Source organism: Hetaerina americana, unplaced genomic scaffold, assembly GCF_022747635.1.
Source record: "Hetaerina americana unplaced genomic scaffold, ioHetAmer1.1.p SCAF_8, whole genome shotgun sequence".
NCBI lineage: Eukaryota > Metazoa > Arthropoda > Insecta > Odonata > Calopterygidae > Hetaerina > Hetaerina americana.
Genome location: NW_027287427.1, coordinates 68,962,779 through 68,983,045, shown reverse-complemented (window position 1 = coordinate 68,983,045; position 20,267 = coordinate 68,962,779). Strand labels below are relative to the sequence as shown.

Genomic DNA, 20,267 nt, shown 5'->3' with positions numbered 1-20,267 from the left:
TGGGCCATCATATGATGATAATTCGCAGGGAATGCAAGCACAAGGGTGGTTTTGTGTTGGAAGAGTTAATTGCAAAAAGTATAGAAAACCAGTACTCTACTACAACAAGTTCATAGAGAAACTTGGAGATTATGTGAAAAAGTAGTTCTTCAATTATGTTTACAAATAAAAACGAAATCTTCATATAATCAATACATTTTTCTTTAATAAACAAACACTTTTTTAGAGTGCTCCCCGTACATTAAAATTTGGGAACAGGAGACAGGTCTAACTTACCCTGATATTTCTCTTCCCCTCTGATTTTACGACCAATGCCTTCACATGTGCATAGCTTGTTCTAAGTAGCTCTTCAATTGCACTTTTAAAGAAATAAAAAAATCTTTATATATTCAATAAATTTTCTTTTCATAATAATGTTCTTTTTTATTTTGCTTTGTACATTAAAAGATAAAGAGGTACAAGAGATAATGAGTGAATTAGTCCTGATGTCTCTTTTCATCTGATTTTACTACTTTTATTTGGTGTATCTTATCCATGACAAAGGTATTCTGGCAAGGCTTCCTCAAACATGCTATAAATTAAAAAGTGAAAACTCCTATTTCCAAAACCCTCGAGTAGGTCCACAGGAATGCTATCCATCCCCACAGCCTTACTTCATTTCAGATTCCTCAATGCCCTTTCCACCTCGCAATCAAATATGCCTGGACCCAAGCTTTCATCGTCTACTTCACATTTGCTTTCTATGTCTAAGCTTACTGGCATATTATCCTCACCTCATAGATACTCTTTCGTACCTCATAGATGTGTTCTTTCAATCTCTATTGAATGTTTCCATGTTCAATTAATAATTTTCTGACCTCTTTGATGGTGTGCATCAATTTTACCTTCTTACGTCCTGATAATCCTTTCTCCTTTCTATGCAGTGCACCCATTTCACCCTTCCTTTCTAAACTTTCCATATCCTTGCACTGCATCATCCATTTCTTTCTTTTTTCCCAATTAGTTTCCTGCTTCAGTTTATTATTTATCTCTATGTACTTTTTTATACCTAATTCTGTATTTTCATTATTCCATTCTCACTCAGGGATATGATGCAGTTTCAATGTCTTTTTCTAATGCCCGATTCAAAAAATCTAATCCATTGACTCCAAGTACCTTCAGGCAATTCATTAATTCCAACTCTTGTATAGATACCATATCTTCTGCTGTACTTTCAGATGTTCCTTACAGCTTTGGTATGTAATTGTTTTGTTATTAATAAGTAGTAATGAAAATAATAATTGATAATGAAAATCAATGATTAGCAAAGGAAATTATCTTGTTAAATAATAAGAAGCCCCTTCCTGTATAGGCAATGTCTAGTTTTTCCGTGGAAATAAGGTTTTCATATTCTTAAAATATATAAAAGCAAATCATGTTACCTACAATGAATAAAATATACAGAAAACTAGAACAACATTCAGCCTTAATAAATGGGAGAAAGTACTTTATCAACATTCATGATGAAATTAAATGTTGATGGAAATGCATAACAAAAGTATGTCAATTATATAGAAGTCATACAATGGTGAAACAGTACAAAAAGTTATCTCGACAGCCAAATATAATGTGGTTTTGATAAACTGCCGGAGATGAGAATATCTGACCATCAACATTCATGGTTACCACTACAGTTCCTTTGAGAGTATCCAAAATGTAAAGGCTACCAGCAGTTGAACCGATGGCAACTAAATGTGAGGTGAAGCCATTCCAATCACTTGAGCAGAGTTCCTCATTTTCCAAAGCACTGCAAAAACTTACAGGAAATATAAATGGAGTTGCAAATATTGGCGAATCTACCATAGTTCTCCACTGCAACACTCCATCACCATTTACACAGTACACATAATGGTCATGACATCCAAACACTATAGACCAACTGTCGTTAGCTTCTACAGCAGTGAAAGAAGAAAACACATTCCCACCAGCTTGGAAACTCCAGATCTGTAAAGCAAATAAAGCATTATTTTAGCACATATCAATATTCTCAAAATTATGACGAATGCATGAAAAAATAATGTCTTAACTTGGATTCCAACCATATCACAATAATCCTAACCATACAATCAATATTTAGCCACAGATAAAACTTAAAAAAATCACGTTCATGGATTTGCCCACTATTGAAACTTTTCCTTACACTCTCCCTCTCCAATAATACAGACTGATCAAATGCGGTAGTACAGGGGTAGAGCATTGAACTGCTGACCAGAGGGCCTAGGTTCGATTCCTGGGCCTCTCTGGACACCATCAGTTCCACTCAAGCAGAGTGATTTTTGAGGTACCAGATTTTCCAGGGAAACCATAACCAGCACAGGGAAAGGAACTGGCCCCCCTACCCTGATGCGTGAATTTCACATGCCACCGGGCTTAGTAATGGGTGAACTCTACCATCACCTACTAAACCAACCTTCGGGCTGATTACTGTGTTCATGGTTTTTTATGGTATCATCATTATTGCATCATGAGAAGTAAGTTGGAATTGAAACCCTTAAACTTTAAAAACATTGAAAGGAATATAACCAGGACTTATTTTCCTATTTCATGGTTTTTAAGATAGTATCGTAACTGCCTGGTATTTATAATGCATGCAAGATGCCTGCTGATTAATAAATTGCAGAAGATAATAGAAAGCAGAGATAAGCAACCTATCTCAGCCTACAAAATGTGGACACTGGATGGGGAATCAGTAAGGGAATTTCAAGGAAATTTTTCACCATTATCACCCATGCTTCCCAACTTACTGAAGAGGGATATGGTAAGAGAGGCAATGGAAGGACTGGATGTGGGAATGAAAGTAGGCGGAAACTTTCCCTTTGTGTTAGATTAGATTTGGAGATGATAAAGCCCTAATAGGAAAGTCTGCATAGGGATTACAATTATTTCCAAGCCTATTACAGGATGAGTGTGATGGATATAGAATGAGATTCAATCATAAGAAAACTAAGGATTTGGGATTTTTAATAAATAGGAATGCTAAGATAAAAATCAAAGTTTGAATGCCTAAGCTATACCAGGTAAAACAGAGCACCTCTTTAGGAAGTTTTAGGTGAATGTGGACAAAATGGTATGGAAGTTTAAATAAGAATAGCATTAGATGAAGAAGGTTTCACACAGAGAAAGGAGTTAATCACTTGGGCCTTCAGTAAAGGTATAATGAACAAATAAATGAAAACTTGGATGCAGAACATAGATTTGTATGGTTTGGAAATTGGTTTTTTATGCAAAAGGATAAGCATGGATTAAAGGTTTTGATATGTGGAAGTACAGAAGGATGGAAAATAAAACAAACGAAGAAGTGCTAGAGATGATAAGGATGACAACGTTTTGAAAGAAATTCAATTATGGTAGGAAAAGTGAACAGAGAACATACTGCCCAATGACGGAACGTTGAAGACTGCAATAGACAGGAGAAGTTTGAGTGATTGAGGAGAGAGGGAAAGATTAGCCCTTTGGATAGAAGGAAGGGTGGTGGAAAGTCTTTGGGACTGAAAAATGGTTTATTGCAGTACAAGGTGCTCAGGGTCACATTAGATGAGCCTTAGAAGTGTGGCAGTGGATGACCTCTGTTGACATAAAAATACCAAGCTAAACTTGTAGCAACCATTAGTAATCTACAAAAGGACTCACTCTCAATGTCACTACTCATCATCAAAAATAGCAAGGCATAACAAATTCAAAAGCTGTTTTTTTAGTCCTCTAGGCTTTATTTTTACTGGTGAGATTTGAAGCAGCAGCCATGTTTTCTTTTTCAATTTTCTACTTGAACATAAATCTTCTTAATTGAAACCTTATTTGGCTGCATTGTAGCTTGACTTTAGCAAAATCATCTGAGACTGAAAATGACTCTACCAAATAAATAGTTTGAAGAATAGTTCACAATGTCCACTGTGGAAATTAACCATCCTCATATCAATAACAACTAAAAATAATTTCCAACGTTACAGTTATTTCAATTAAGTAGACTCACTAAGTGCAGTTCCTTAATTTGTAAAATTATGACATTATTTTCAAAGGGTTACCACTGAAACGTCACAATACAAGGCCAACTTCATATTTGAGTATTTCAAATAATGATAAGCCATTGCTTACCCATAGTTCACCAAATGCGCTTGAAATATTAAGAATAAGTCATTAGTCATTACATGACTTTACAAGATATTTTGATATAAGCAACAGGCTTACGAAAGTTTACGGCTTTAGGCATGCATAGATATCATGCAACACGTGAAAAATTATTAAAAGCTATGGATTACCATTTCCCCAGATTTGACCATGAAACCAGCCACTCTTCCCTTGACAGAGGAAATCACAACATGGCAGCCATACACCAATGGTGATGTAAATATGGGGGCTTTAAGTTCACTTTTCCACAGAATTCTGCCTTCTTTCTCAGTCAAAGCAACACAGGTTCCACCAAGAGTAGCACAAATAATAATTCCATTGTTAACTGAAGTTGAATCAGAACCTTCAATGCTAGCATTCTCAGTTTTGTACTCTCCACCTAATTTTTCTGGTATCACCAATTCTTGGTATAAGGCAGGAGAGGAATATATTGGACCATCACGGAGTTTTGTCTTCCACAGCAAATCACCCTGGTGCAAACAAGGGTGAAAAAATAGTTTTTTTCACAAGAACTCAATGGGTTTGGCATAATTTACAGAGCAAAATAATTTCAGAAAAATAATATGTGTAATACATAGCATTAATAAGAAATCTAAAAATACCTTAATATCTATGCAGTAGATATTGCCACTGTATGACCCAAAAACTACAGATGTTCCATGGTTTGCTATTAGTGGAGAACACTTCACAATGTCTTCTGTTGTGAAAGACCACATGACTTTTCCTTCAGGTACACTAATGCAATAAAGGCGGTGATCATAGCAGCCTGAAATAAGATTACAACAAAGTTACCAGTAAGAAACAATGAATTAACATCATTTAAGCATTCTTTGACAGGGAAAGAAAATGGATAATGGTCTATTGCTACATGTATTATTACCTAGGTGAGGCATCCTAGGTACCCTTTAATCCCCTGAGTTTGCATACCCAATGAGGAATTACCTAAGTAAAATTATGGGATCAGTTTTATTATGCTCATATCTCAGAGTTATTAATTAAAGAAGAGTACTATTTCTCTCCAACAAGGCAGCAGGATTGTACAAATTTGTCAACAGGGCAATTTTGTGCAGGCCACTGTAGTAGAGGTCAATCTCAGGGTAGAATATTTAGGTTTAGGCTACCTGGGCAAATGTTGGAAAGAATATTATACTTTGCGTTGCATTTTTTCTTTGTGGATAAACATAGTTTTCTGAAAGAAGTACTATAAAATGTATCTTCTCTAATACATCATATAATTAGAGGTCAATGAGCCTCCTTTGACTAATTTACAAAACACTTACACTATGAGGCACTGAGTTATTAACCCTCAAAAAACATTAATCATAACAGCAGGAGTCATCACAGTACCAAGTTAAATTATGCAATAGTTCCATTTCGGTCCTCAACTTTTGTTTCTACCCTTAATGAGGCATGATCCTGGATACTTGAGTTTCTCATCATATAAATAATTATTTTCATGTTCTCCTATATTAACCTCAAATAGTTCCTTACATCACACCCTATCCTACATGTAGAATGATCTAGGCACTATCCTCAAAGATTTTGTGCCTCAGAGACAGACAGTGTCCAGTAACTATTAAGTGGAAGTCCTCAAAATGCAGTGGAAAAGAGTGCAGAGATTCAGGAGGAACTGGAGGTTGTACCATGACAACAAGCCATCCCACACCTACTTACTTGCAACAAAGTACCTGACCAAGCAAAATGTGGCAATGCTGGCCCAGCCATCCTGTAGCCCTAATATGGTACCACCAGACTTATTTTTGTTCCCAATAATAAAAAGGAACTTGAAAGGCAACAATTTTGGAATGCTGGATAATACCAAAGAGGCCATTACAGGGTGCCTGAACAAGGATCCTGTTGATGCCTTAGAGGAAGTATACTATGACAGGTAGAGGCTCTGGTATTGGTGTGCCAATGGACAAGGATGCTATTTTGAAGAATTTGAGTAATGTGTGCTTTGCTCTGCAATGAATATTTTTTCCCTGATTTATTTGACTTATTGTTGGGTGAAATCCTGTACATTCTGATGGGCAATTTCAACCCAAGCCTGAATGTACTTGGCCTATGCTATGGTTATCCAAATACCAGACTCATCTTCATTAGCTGTATCCTCATCGAAGGCCACAGCACCCTCTAATGGTTGAATGCTTGTTTGTGTCTTGAGGTCTTAAATACTCATTAGTTTCTAGAACTTGAAACACTTCGGATAGGATCAGATCCCTAAAATAACTTAATGAAAATTGATATATTTTGCCAACTTTCACACTAAATAGGTTATTTTGTTTGAATATTCAATAAGTTCAGTAAGTGCATTCCACAGGGAATATATCACATTGTACTAATTAAAAATATTCAGGAAAGCCTTGCAAGATTTTCTGAAGTCTGACTTTTAAAATCTTACTTATAAGTCATAATTTAAGGAAAAATTGTGACACTTTATCCTATACACCAAATATTACAGCAATGTCATTACTTCAACTATAGTTTTGGTTTTTGTCAAATGCTACACGTATGCTTGCAGCATACATGAACTGATCTCACAACTAAAGGGACATTTTTCACAGCAGGAATTTCTGACTGACATATTATAATCCCAACTTTAATAACAAAATCCAGACTTTTATTTATCAAACACTTGCCCCATTTGTTCTTAAATTTTGGAGGAAATTGAGACAATTTGGAATTTTTTCTGATTTCTTAATTTTCCTGACTGAAAAGCTAACATGTTCATGAATTCCACGCAACTCATCTTTCAGCTACTGTTCCAAAACTCTAATTTGATCCACTTTATTTCACTGATACATTAAGTGTCTCACCCAAATCTTCCCTTCTTAACTTTTACCTTATCTAATTTCCCACGTATAAGTAAAAGAATTGACAAGTGTTTCATCTGGAGAGTAATATTGTATGGGTGTGAAGCATTGACAGTGTTAAAGAAAGGCTTTGGAATGGGAATGCAGAAGAGATAGCTGAATATAAAGTGGATGGATGAATTGATTAATGAAGTGGTGTTGCATACAGTTGGAGAGAAAATTGAAAGAAAGTAATAAAAAGAGAAAAAGGAACTGGTTGGGTCATGTAGGTTGTGTGAAGAGATTGCCTACAGAGAGATGTAATAGCAGCTGAAGTAGAAGGATGGGCAAGAAGAGAAAACAGACAACGATGGTGGAAGAACCCAAAGAGAAAAGAGGATACGGAGATGTAAGGAGGAAATTGGAGAATGTAAGTACGAGGGTCATCCGGAAAGTAGTACCCGTTCGTGAAATAAAGACACAAAAGTAAATATTAACAAACATAAAAAATTTTATTTGAAAGAGGATACTTTAAACTACTTCTCAACATAATCTCCAAGCAAATTAAGGCATTTGTCATAACGTGTGACAAGTTTCTGTATTCCTGCTGCATAGTCCTTCGCCGCCAGCTCATTGAGATACGCGAGGGACCCATCTTGCACAAATTTTTGCATAATGCAGATGGTGTTTAACAATTTCATGAACAATTGTTCGAGAAACATTGGGAAAATGCTCACAGATGTCATCAATTGTGACGCGCCGATCGTTCCTCACGAATTCGTCAACTGAGCTCACCAGTTGGTCTGTAATGACAGACGGTCTCCCCGAACGCTCATCGTCGTGTGTGTTCCCCCTCCCCATGTTGAAGTTGCGACACCACCGCCGAACAGACGACTCGTCCATTACATTGTCTCCATACACCTCCTTTAATTGGCGATGAATATCACATGGGCGAACGTTTCTTGCATTGAGGAATTTAATCACTGCCCTCACTTCACAACTGGCGGCGTTCTCAATTTTTTTAAACATTGTAAACAATCACAGAAACAACACAGGCAATGCTAGCGTCACGCAACTTGGCTCAGAGAAGGCAGACAAGCCACTGAAGCTATCTGACCTCGTCCAGCGGCTACTCGCGTCGTCAGCACTTCATGCGGCACGAACGGGTACTACTTTCCGGATGACCCTCGTCACTTGAGAAGAGCCACATATGACCTGCAGGAGCAGGGTGCCAAAAAGTACCAGATTACCATGGGGTGAGCTAACATTTTAAGCTCGAATCCTAAACTAATTGATATATTTGACTAATGTGCTCTCTTGTGTAGTCCCCAGATTGGCATGTGAATGCAGGACTAGTTAACCTCAACGATTTAATGCCTTTTGCACAGTTTTATCAAATCCTTAACAAAAATTTTAATTTTCAAAGCACATGAAGGTCATTCCATTGTTTTTTTTCACAGATTACCAACAAAAAGTCAACAACTTTCTCTTTTCTGGTCCACAATCTTAAACATATTGGGAAAAACACCCAAATGAAATGATTTCTCAAACCAAAACAACCTTTAATCCATCCAAAAACTTAATGAATCAAATAATCTCTTGATATCCCTAACCCTTCTGTCAGAAAACTGTACATGTTTCTTCCTTGAATCTCTATAAAACCCTAATACATTACTGTATTATGAGCAAGCACATTGTCTGGTTTAATTCAGTTTCATACAATACACTAGTGCTCTACTGGAAAAAATCAGGGAACTAACCCAGAGTGGAAATGTTGAAAAATAGGCAATGTAAGCAATATTTTTAGCTGGTACCAAATGTAAATAAGCATTACAGTTTGGAGCAGAATGGAATAAAGAGCATATGGAACAGAGAGTGAATAAGTTAAGGGTCATTTTTTGTGCAAATGATATATAGCCAGCAGGGTAGATTGCCCAGTTGACACTAATAAAGGGCTAACTACACACCAGTCAGCAAAGGAAATATTGAGAAAACTTACCGACAAAAAGAAATTTCCCACAAGGAGATGAACAAGCAGAGGATTCTATTCTATCTGGCAATACACAGCGAAAAACTTGATGTCCCGTTTCCAAATTCACAGCTGCCAAAATACCTGAATGAGACCCCACTACAACAATGGATTCCAAACTGTAGGAGAGACAAAATCATTGTGATTATACCTTATGAATTGAAGTACAAAGTTATAGCTTCCTCAATTTCATGTTTTATCTAACCAATAAGTCAACAGAAATTATTCTTTGGAGTTAAATCACAGCAGTTAGCAGAAACATCTAACAAAAATTATACAATTTTCTTAGCCCTTCAAGGATAAAAACACTGACAAGAAAGCTGTAACATGAGATTTTTTATCTTTTAATATCATTAGCCAAGAAGGGAGGTCAATACCCACCCTGGGCCATTGTGCCAAGGAAGAAGAATCACTACCTATCTCCTACTTTTTTAATGGGGAATATCCTATAGTGAAAAATTTAGCTAGATGATCCATCTACACTCATTTCGTTAATGTCTTACTTTGCAAGCTGACATAGGGTCATGTGGCAGGAGATATTAGATTCCCAGCTATTAGATTAATCAGCATTTAGCATCATTTCATTTTCAGGTTGTTCAAATTGTTATATGTGATAATTGCTATATTGTGGTAATTTATTAGATGAGGGAATATGATTCCTTGAATTCATTTGTTCAGCTGTCTGATTTCAAAAGTAGTTTTAGTTATTAGGTGAGGTGACCAACAGCAGAGGTCATTTGCACCAGAAGTGATAGGTGGGTAATTTGGTAGGAGTAGGATATTCCGGGAATGGAGGGAAGGTGGAGAGAAACCCGGCATTGGCATTAGCCCACTCTTAAAGAAAGGCACCAAGGGGTCGACAGTTTAATTTCCCATTCAACACTTAGAGTGCTCTCCACGTAGCACCCCAACTAGGAATTCAGAAACCAATGAAAAATCCGGCCATGACCAGGATTCGAACCCAGGCCCTCTGGGTGGGAAGCCAATACCTTAACCACTGCATCATCCTGATCCCTTATCGGATTCCCTTAACTTCTTTTGTATTCTGGCCTAACAATATAATTGTTATATTCAACATGTTTGCTGATTCAACTAAAATTAAATTTAAGGAGAGACAGACAGATTCAATGATACTCAGTAAAATGATGGGTTACAGCATACACGTTTGTCATTTTCAATCATTGTGGGTAATGCAACCATCTGCTGACCTATAGGTCACAATTTGAGTATCATGGCCAAGTGAATTGGGCAAACACTCATTAATTGGTAATAGCAGAAGCATATTTGGGCTACAAAAAACATTTGCGTACATTATGAGTATTACTATCTAAACTGACCATTAACTGTGAGCAATAGGTGCCAACTGAAGTTTATGGAATTGTAATATTTGGGCATATATATTTAGGTATCATAGTCCTATGTAGGGAAAATTTGTATGAGCTGGTTTTAAGCCTGAACTTTACGGTGAAAATAGAGGTTAGGTTTTCCATTCAACACATTGTTTATTCAACTAGGCTATTTTTTGTTCTCTTTTCTCAGTTCCTCCTCTCATGTGCCCCTTAAATATCCCCTTTCTTTTCTCCTTGAGCACTAAGACATAAGTATATAGCAAAATTGCATCCCAAAACCCCACCAGTTTTTTTCAAATCGATCTTCTATAAACAACTATTGAATAAAGAATATTGTGCACTGAACCAACTACATATGTAGTTTCCTTTGAGCTTTATTACATGTTATAGAGAGTAATGCAGTTTGCAATTACATAGCCACAGAATGAATCTACTGAGCCTTGCACAACATACATTGTTCTTGCCATTGATTATGAAGCAACTAATGCATCCTGTATTATCATTCATTTCCACAACCAATTCATCCAAAAATTGTTAGACATGAGTTTTCTCCTGGTATCAATGTGTATCTTCATGCAAACCTAAGTTCCTAAATTTGTAAAATCTGTAAAAACTTGGTTTATTTGCCGTAAAATTCTCATTCCATAATGTAACTTTAACTATAAAATGGAATAAACTAAGAATCGTGGGATCATTTCTTTTATAGTAATTTAGGAATGAAACTGTTATAGGAATATATGCTCCAGTTAATGTGGTAATTGCCAATATCAGGAGTAAAATACTAGAACTTCATTGAAATATTAATAATTTATATAAACTGTGACTATAATACCGTGAATTAGAGGGACCTTTTATCTGACTACCTTCTGTTTTCTCAGGACAGCTCTCAAAGGCTTCAGTTACCATGTTTCAATGCTACCAATGTATTTCAAAATGCAAATACGTACTTATTGAATTTCTTAATTAGAAAAAAGCCAATTATTTCTAACCAGAGGAATGCATTGCCATTTGATATTATGATTTTAAATATTTTTTATCTCTTTTCTATGTGACTGCTTATAGAACTCAAGCCTTTCTAAATGAACCTTTATAATATGTACATTACTGGCACATAACATTCCATTTAACTAAGATTTGTGATATGACAACCTTAAAGAAGATCCTTTAAATTGATAAGTTAATTTATTTTTCATTTTAATAATTAAATATAAAAAATTGGAAAATGTGTTATGTTTAACAAAGAAATTGGTTAATAATTTCCTATGAAAGCATCACCAAAATATAAAAAAAGCTTTAATCACTGTACCTTACAATGATTACAAAATAGATTTTAATGTCATCAATTAAAGTAAAGGTAGTTCTTACTCTGTGTACTGCAGCACAACAGGAGAGGCATCAACACACTTTACTAAATGGTACTTCCACTTTTCAGCTATCGCTGGTGATTTCCCGACAGTGAGATGAGCGGAAAACATTTTTGAAGATAATTGATGTTTGACTATTTTTCCTCTTGTGAATTCTGTACAAAGATGGACATTAATGTTACCACATATATTGTCTCCTTGAAACTTGGCGGGTTCATGAACAGAATATGGCACCTCTGCACTGTTACCAGAGGATCTCAGATCAACCACCTAAAATTCAGAGAAAATATTTCCGCTTTCAAATTTTACGGCATCATTTTCTAATATTTTTCAAAAATTTCCAGGCAACTTGGAAGATGCTATAAATATGTAAGAAAGATTATTTTACCTCCACTGACTTACCAATTCACTTTCACCTTTCAAAGCCAATGAACTGCCAGTTTTACCAGATTGTAAGCCAGTCGATTCTGAAGTGCAAATGCAAGCGCATGCTTCTTCATAAGTTCCATTAATTAATTTTATGAGAAGCTTGGGAGATATTGCACAATTTGATGAATCTTCAAGTTCTGCCACAAGCCGAAGAGCTGACAATGAATCACCACCACTCAGGAGAAACTCATCAGATGAAGATGGTTCACGGTTTATTTTCAGATATCTCATCCACAAAGACTTGAAGTTGAGCAATAATTCATCCGGTGTCATAGATGGCTTCCTTTTATTTTTTATGCTGACCTCAGATAGGTCTTTCAACCTGCCCTTCAAATTTTCTCTGTCAACCTTTCCTGTCAGACAAATTCTTAGTATGAATCATTATTAATTTTACATGCAACCATAACACCATTTGATACACTTTGGGGTACAGCAAGGTGAAGTTAAATAAATATTTATTATTATTAGTCATTTAAATATTTTGGTCAAATATTGAGGATTGTAAATGTAAACAAATGCATAGTTTTAAATGTTGGACAATAATTTCCAAAATCACAAGATTACATGCTTGTTATAAAGGGGCGACAAAGATAACATGAAATACATCAACAATTTATGGGTACTCTCAACTCAACCTTTCACGATTGTACCCAAGAATTATGCATAGGATCATGTTCAAAGAATTGTATCCTTAATTGAATTCAACACTTCAACTTACACAAAAAGGGCAAATGAAACTGAACCAATCATTCAATGTACATATTACCCATAAAAACAAACAAACCTCAGGCTTCCTTCATGCATAGCAAGCCATTAAACAAGACTATTGAAAACATATAAAGTTCATTAAAATATTTGTTTAATACTCAGCATAATGAGCTCATTATGTAAGTAGTTTTCTCAGAAACTTTGATTCACATTATTTAACTTATATGACCTGCTTAGTTTTACCTGGACATCAAAACAGAAATTAATATGGCTAAAATATTTTAACATCCACTGATACATATTAAAGCATTAAGGTATAAAAATGATCTGATACATTATTAACAGCATTATATCTGTCAAGATAGATGTTTCATGGACTGGGGGTTTAAAAACCAATTCCTGCCTACCATGACACTATCCACAGCAACACCCAATACCACAATAAATTATTCTTCAATTTTGCACACTTTTTATCTCACTACATTTTGGTCAACATGCCTAATCTTCCTTTCCCCCTTGCTTACCCAGCATTCTCCTGTCTATCACAGTCTTCAGCATTTCATTACCGCTTAACATACCCTGCTTTCACATTTTTACCACCTGACAAGCTTTCCTTTTCTCCAACCATGTCTAGCGCTCTGTCATTAGTTTTCTTTTCTATTTAAATTACTTTCCATTTCTCTCCCAACACACATCTCATAGGCATCCAATATATTCTTTTTAGAGTGGATCAAAATTTTTTTTCAAAGTTCAAAATATCAACCCAATCAAAAGTGGCTGAATGGGTGAATAAGCAAGTGTAGAAAGATGAAACATTTTGCTAATTATCTTACAGTTTTATCTATCACCTTTCGTTTGAAAATTTTACTAGAAATTAATACAATTTGTGATAGCTCTCACATTGCTTTGAAATGTTTTCCACTAAGAGATGACAAATCCTGCCACAATTGGTCCTGAAGATCATTGAACCAATTGGATATGCATTACATTGACCCCAAGGGCTGGACTGAGGGGTTAGATTGGAGATTGAAAAAAGTTAAAATTTCCCAATTTTCACATAATTCTCATGTGCCATCAATAGGACTGTTTTTTAAAATTCTAATGAAAGTCAAATAGGGTCATAATTCTTTCTTTAAGTCATTAGGCATATCAAGAATGAATTACTTGGATCCCTTAAAAGCTTTGGGAGGGGCACAAATCACCTTAATTCTTCATCTATTACCTAAACCTCAGCAGTCTGAAACATGTATGAATCCACAAAAATATCATAAAGCATTCTTTTTTCCTATCAATTTTAATATTAACACATTTTTATACATCTTGAATAAATTGCATATTTTAACTAGTAAATTTTGACATTTACACATAAAAAGAAATTTTTACAAATAACATATTTTTGTGAGTAATATGCAGCCTCTGCTGAGATCAGGGCAATGTACATCACTGGAAATCACTATTAAATAAGATAACCAAGTTTGTAGAGAAATTTTGTAAGTTGGGTAATTCTACTGGAAATGAAAATTGAGATGAAATGAAAATATTCTAAGAATTTGCAATGAGACATTCTTTGTATCATCCCTGGAGCAATTAACATTTACCTAAGTCTACCCAATATCAATTAATCATCTACACCAAATGAAATAAACATTTAATTAAAATGGAAATACCTGAGGTTACTACATTATTACTTTTGCCAAAATGTATTTTGAAATTCATGTAAGAAGACTCTACCATGTTTAGAAAGTGGAAGCTCATCTATCGGAAGTATGACATCAGGCCATGAGTTTGTGGGCAGCACTCCAGTAAGATGACTGGCTAAATCTTCCACAAATTTCTTCTTCGCAGGTTGGGATTCTGGTTCTCGAAATATATCCTTCTCAGAGGGTACAACAAAGAGTCCCAGCCTACCCCTTTAATAAATGACAGAATGATTATTGCCGACTAGAGCACAAGAAGTTTGTAAAAATTCATAAAAGGTTTGCAGCCACAAAGGAATAATATTGCTGCTCAAAATATTTCTGGCATGGCAATGAAAAATATTACCCAACAATTGGTTTGAATGTGATAAATTAAATTTAATCTCTCAATGACTCCTGGGTTTTTGGGTTGCTTGTGCATTGATTCTTTCCACTGGATGAGTTTAATCAGCATTCCAGTTGACTCTATTAGATTGAAAACCTTGGAGTCATCACATCATCATAGAAACCTAATTATACAGGACTGATCAATTCATGTTTTCCATTTTGTCCTTTGTACCTTCATTTTGCTTCAAGTTTTCTGTCTTCTGCTAACTTAAAATTTCAAAATTACATCAAACTTTCTTTTTACTCATTCAACAGTGCAATTCAAACTTACTTAGGGGCTTCTCGAATAATTAGGAAAAATGATGTACATTTTCGCTGGTAAATACATTGCTACTTATTCTGACAAAAAAACCTGCATATATACTTAAAAATTAACTTCAGTAATTGATATTATAAAATTTGGACATGCAAATGAGAATTGTCATATGACACACTCCCAAGGAAAAACTTAAAAATCTGGTCCACAATTAATGTGTTCCAGAACTTAATGCGCAATAATAATTGACATGAAAGAGTATGTACATTTCATATTGTGCACTTTCAAGCATTCTAAAATAATGCTTTCGATCTGTGTGTACAATAATAACAATAAAACTAAGAATAATTACTGATACACAAAGAAAAAATCTGGATTTGATGTAGCTGAGTGGTTAAAAAATTAGAACAAAAAAGGGGTGGTTCATGACAACTCACTTTCTTGGACTCCTCTTTCATTTTACCTAGTTTTTCACAAAGTTTGACCCAATTTAAGGAAAACTACTATAACATGAGGTAAAATCTGCCTTTTTATTCACTAAAAAATTTTCAGTTTTGAAAAAATATTATTGCTTGACAACTTTCACTTGCTAAAGTAATAAGTAATTTTTATGAGCTTATTTCATGTAAATCGCATAAAATATACAAATACAATATTCTAAACATTATTTTTGGTGGAGGTAACCACAATTGACATTTAGCAAAACCACTAAAAGCAATAACAAAAGTAAGAGAACTAAAAGACATTGTTATAATTTCACTAGAAAAATAAGTCCTTAAAGATATGGCAGCATCATTTACACTTTTCTCAAATTTTATATTCCTGGTTTCACTAGTCAAATTATGTAGTGATCATTTCAGAAATGAAACCACTGGCCATATTTTTTTACATACATATTTTTAACATAGCAGTAAAACTTTCAGGCTAATGACTGCCTAAACAGTCACCAGAGTCCCTAGGTCCACTTTCCTTACATGGCTAGTCACTGCCTGAAGAGGGTATGTACTCAGAGTGACCATCTGCCAGACCCCAAAATTTGTACATGAAATAATAAATCCTACCTGGCATTAAAAAAGAACTCAATAGGAAAATTTACCATCTTCACCTAGAAAAATTAAAAAATTTTCAGCCATGGCTAGCATGAATGAAATTTATTGGTTTGAATATGTAAATATTCTTTTTTTCCAATATTTTTTTAACTTAGACCTTAAGGTATTTTTGTGACACTTTGAAGTCTATCATATGAGTTTTCAGATAATTCCATTTTCCATGTGATACCTTGAATCCATGAATAAAAACGTTTTCAGTCATTTAACTCATACTTTCAGATAACTTTCATAATCTGTTCTTTAAGACAAAGTTAACGCATGCTTAAAACATGGTTATACTAAGCCAGAACATAAATATGATTTACCTTCCAGTTTCTTTACCACACGATACGCAAGAGACAGATGCTACTGCTATCATTTTAGTGCCACAATTCCATTGGAATTTTGATGCCGCAGCTTCAACTGACTCAACAAATATCCATTTGCCAAACCTTTTGACTGCACCATCTCTGCGTCCTCTATAATACATGACAGATGAAGATTGATTTAACTGATCAACAAGATTTTCCACTTGTACAATGTCTCCTGTGGCTCTAAAAACCACTTCCCCTTTCTCTAAAGTGTCTATCGTCTCACCATCCAGCAAACAAATACGTGTCTCACTACCTGCAATAAAAGGAAGTATAGTCCTTAATGTTCTACAAGATTACTGAAGTAAAAATAAAAATGTATCTTTCCACTCAATTTTAATCGGTACAACTAGTTTTGATGCATCGGCGTCATCCTTAGGTACAGTGTTAAACATGCAGGTCAGTTACATATACGTGGTGGAGGTGAAGAGGGAAAAGCGTATAGGGGGTGTGTAGCTGGAATTGGTTGAAGTTGGTGGGAGTGGTTGAGAACCCTGAAGCCTGAAAAAAAAACTGATCACATAGAATATTTTACAATATCAATTATATCCCATTCAATAAAAAAATTATTTGCAGGCCTCCAAACCCCAATATACCAATGCAGGGTTTATGTCCACAAATAAACTTGTTGCACATGCACTCTTGTCCAGCTCTTAAGACATAAGCATTAATATAGGCATTGGTGAATTCTTGAAAAGCTGCCTTTGAGTCACCATTTTGTCCCACAAAATTATCTTGTCAATCAAGTCTTTGTATATTCTTAATGAATGGTGGTGGCCACCAGGCTTATTGACCCAAAAGAATTTAAAAATGGGATATTTGACATTTCTTTCTGGCTAGTTACACCCTCAAAAACACCCAATGCTCATATATACAATCTTATACATTATAGGAAATACACATATTCTCAATCAAGATGATGTTGACTAATTTTAGTGAGAGGAATGGATTTTGGAGGCAACTAGTCAAAAGGAAAGATTGCTATCAAAGAATCTCTTTGGTGTAGTCATTTACTTCCTTAATTCCATTGGTTTCTGAAATGCTCACAGTTCATTAAAGACACCAAAAGCTTCGGCATGCACCACAATATTCTTCTAAAAGTAAATCCCAGTGATTGATAATAATTTATGAGATCTCTAGTGCTTGAACTGACATTGGAGTCGAACATGAAATCACTAATTAGGACGCATAAACAATTTTCCATCATATTTCAATCCCATTTTACCAGTTCTTTGAAATTAAAACATTTATTTTTTAAAAAATAAATGACAATTGGCCAACAGCTACTCTCTTTTATAATTATTTTTATTTTCTTCCATAATATTCTTATGCACTTCATAATGAGGGGGCTATTAGGTTGATGCCTATTCTATTATAGACTGAACAAGGCAGCAGTGCAGGGATCTTGTGGCAAGGATATTCTTAACTTATTGCCTACTACTAACTAACACCAAAATTTTCCACAGTGTTACATTTAAGAATGAAATGACAAAACTTCCAAAATAAGAGAAAATACCTGTAGCTAATATGGGTGGCGATATTTGGCCTGATCTAATCGGTTTATTCTGTCTATTTAATTAAATTTTCCCATCATTTCATGAGCAGTAATGTACATGTACCATTACGTTAAAAGTATTATCAATTATGTTCAGTGGTTGCTTCAACTGATTCATTTTCATAAATTGAAGAGAATAACTTTGCCAATAGATTTGCTAAATATCTAACATTCATACTTCACTCATTATCCAATTTCACGTCGCCAGGAGTAGTATTAGATTTCCTAAGTCATTAATACAGTTTAAAAAGTATGTCACCTGTGAATAACGTCACTCAGAACTTTAAAAATAAAATTATTAAGCATTGCCTTGATATTTTTTCTAATGTTTGGGGCGCATTTTTTGAAAAAGCGACATAATTAGATCAAGTCCTTTTAATAACATAAGATTTATGTAGTCGTATTTTATGTGCTATCAGCCATCTCAACTAAGTAGCATAAGTACTGGGTGTTGGACTATTCTGGGAATAGTCCACGCTAGTATTTAGACTATTACTCTAGGACACTAAAAAATCATCACCTATAAATTATTCACTTCCTGATTTATGTCTTCAGGACTATGTTAAAAAAGAGCCATTTTCGGCCAAGTGAACAATAACTTGCCACATCATAGTTGGCTTTACCAAAATCATACACAATATTTGAAAAAAATCGCATATTATTGCACAGATTAACAAATACGTGACTATCGATTGGTTTAAGTACCAAGGTAGATTTCATCACAGATATGTCAGTTAAATTTGGATTGCATTGGAGAGTATGAGGATTATTCATATTATATATCATTGACATTAACATACTCATTTCATACCTATAAATAGCTCTCCTTCACCATGGCACACAGTATGGCCACTGAAATCTCTCACTTCCAAAATTGTTTCAGCCATGGGTGTCCCGAGAGGAATCTCTAAAATATTCCTAGCACTTGAGCTAGCCTCGAACAACTCTTGATACACACCAAAAGGCTGATGCTCTAATGAGCTACATTTATTCACGACATTAGCATCCAAGCAATCTTTGGGCAAGACTTTAATTTCATTCATCCTTTCTGTCATAGCACGTTCACTACTTGCAGTATTGCCCATATGGTCCTGATCCTCAGATTCCTGTTTATCCAATTTCATACTTTTATGTTTGGGTTCTATTCTCACAAGTGTGTCATCCTCTTTACGCTTTACTGAATGTTTGGCATGTTGTTTCCCAACAAATGAAACTTCTGCAATGGAGGCCCAACAAGACACCTCTGTGATACCGTACAAGGAGAATACCCTAGTCCTTTTCCCAAGTTTGTTTATCCACTGTTCTAGAGTTGTGGTCACGGGGCACGGCTCTCCTCCAAGGCATAGAACATTCAAATCTGGTCGCATTTCCTTGACTATACTAGAGGTTATATCACCACTGCAGAGAAGACAAGCAGCATACGACGGGGTGAGAGAAAGTACAGTCACTCGCCCACATTTCCGCGGCTTGCCGAAAAGAAACTGAAAAAGTAAAGGCCCTGGAGCACTCCTGATGGATTCTGGGGCTATTAGTAAGCAGGCCCCAGAAGTAAGAGTTATGAAAGTTTCCACAACACTAGGGTCAAAGGTAATGGGGGACGATAAAAAAACAGTATCACAGGGTCCCACAGCAAAAATGTCCCTGAAATAAACATCAATGCGTTATGTACAAGATGGAATTTTAATACCAAAATAAATAGATTCAAAATTCCAAACTGTTGCAGCACACCTGAGTTGAAGAATATTCGGCACGATGCAACCATGAGGAACTTGAACAACTTTTGGTTTGCCGGTTGTTCCGGATGTTTGAATAGCATATGCCATAATGAAATCATCCCTGTCGATACCATTAGTTAATGGTCCATTCCGACCCATCACAGAGACAAACCTATTATGAAGATGTACCTTCCCGAGATTACTCCAGTTTTCTTTTAAATAGCGGTCTGAATCGGTAAACACGATTCGGATATTCAATTTTTCGATTAGATTTACATTCCATGAAACGTCGTTCTTTGTAGTCAATACAGCATAAGCGCATTTCGAATATAAAATTCTGAAAAGAATACACACTTGATTGAT

General features: G+C 35.2%; 1 protein-coding gene across 1 annotated transcript; it reads right to left on the bottom strand.

Annotated features, from left to right (window-relative positions):
- Positions 1 to 1,557: 1,557 nt before the first annotated feature.
- On the bottom strand, positions 1,558 to 20,012 carry Aasdh (Aminoadipate-semialdehyde dehydrogenase). Its single transcript, XM_071597056.1, has 10 exons — positions 19,918 to 20,012; positions 19,001 to 19,830; positions 16,590 to 16,890; positions 14,567 to 14,745; positions 12,101 to 12,480; positions 11,700 to 11,968; positions 8,956 to 9,104; positions 4,767 to 4,930; positions 4,296 to 4,634; positions 1,558 to 1,983 (listed from the first exon to the last, which is right to left on the bottom strand). The coding sequence occupies exons 1-10, from the start codon at positions 20,010 to 20,012 to the stop codon at positions 1,558 to 1,560; spliced, it is 3,132 nt and encodes a 1,043-aa protein (XP_071453157.1).
- Between the last annotated feature and the right edge of the window lie 255 nt (positions 20,013 to 20,267).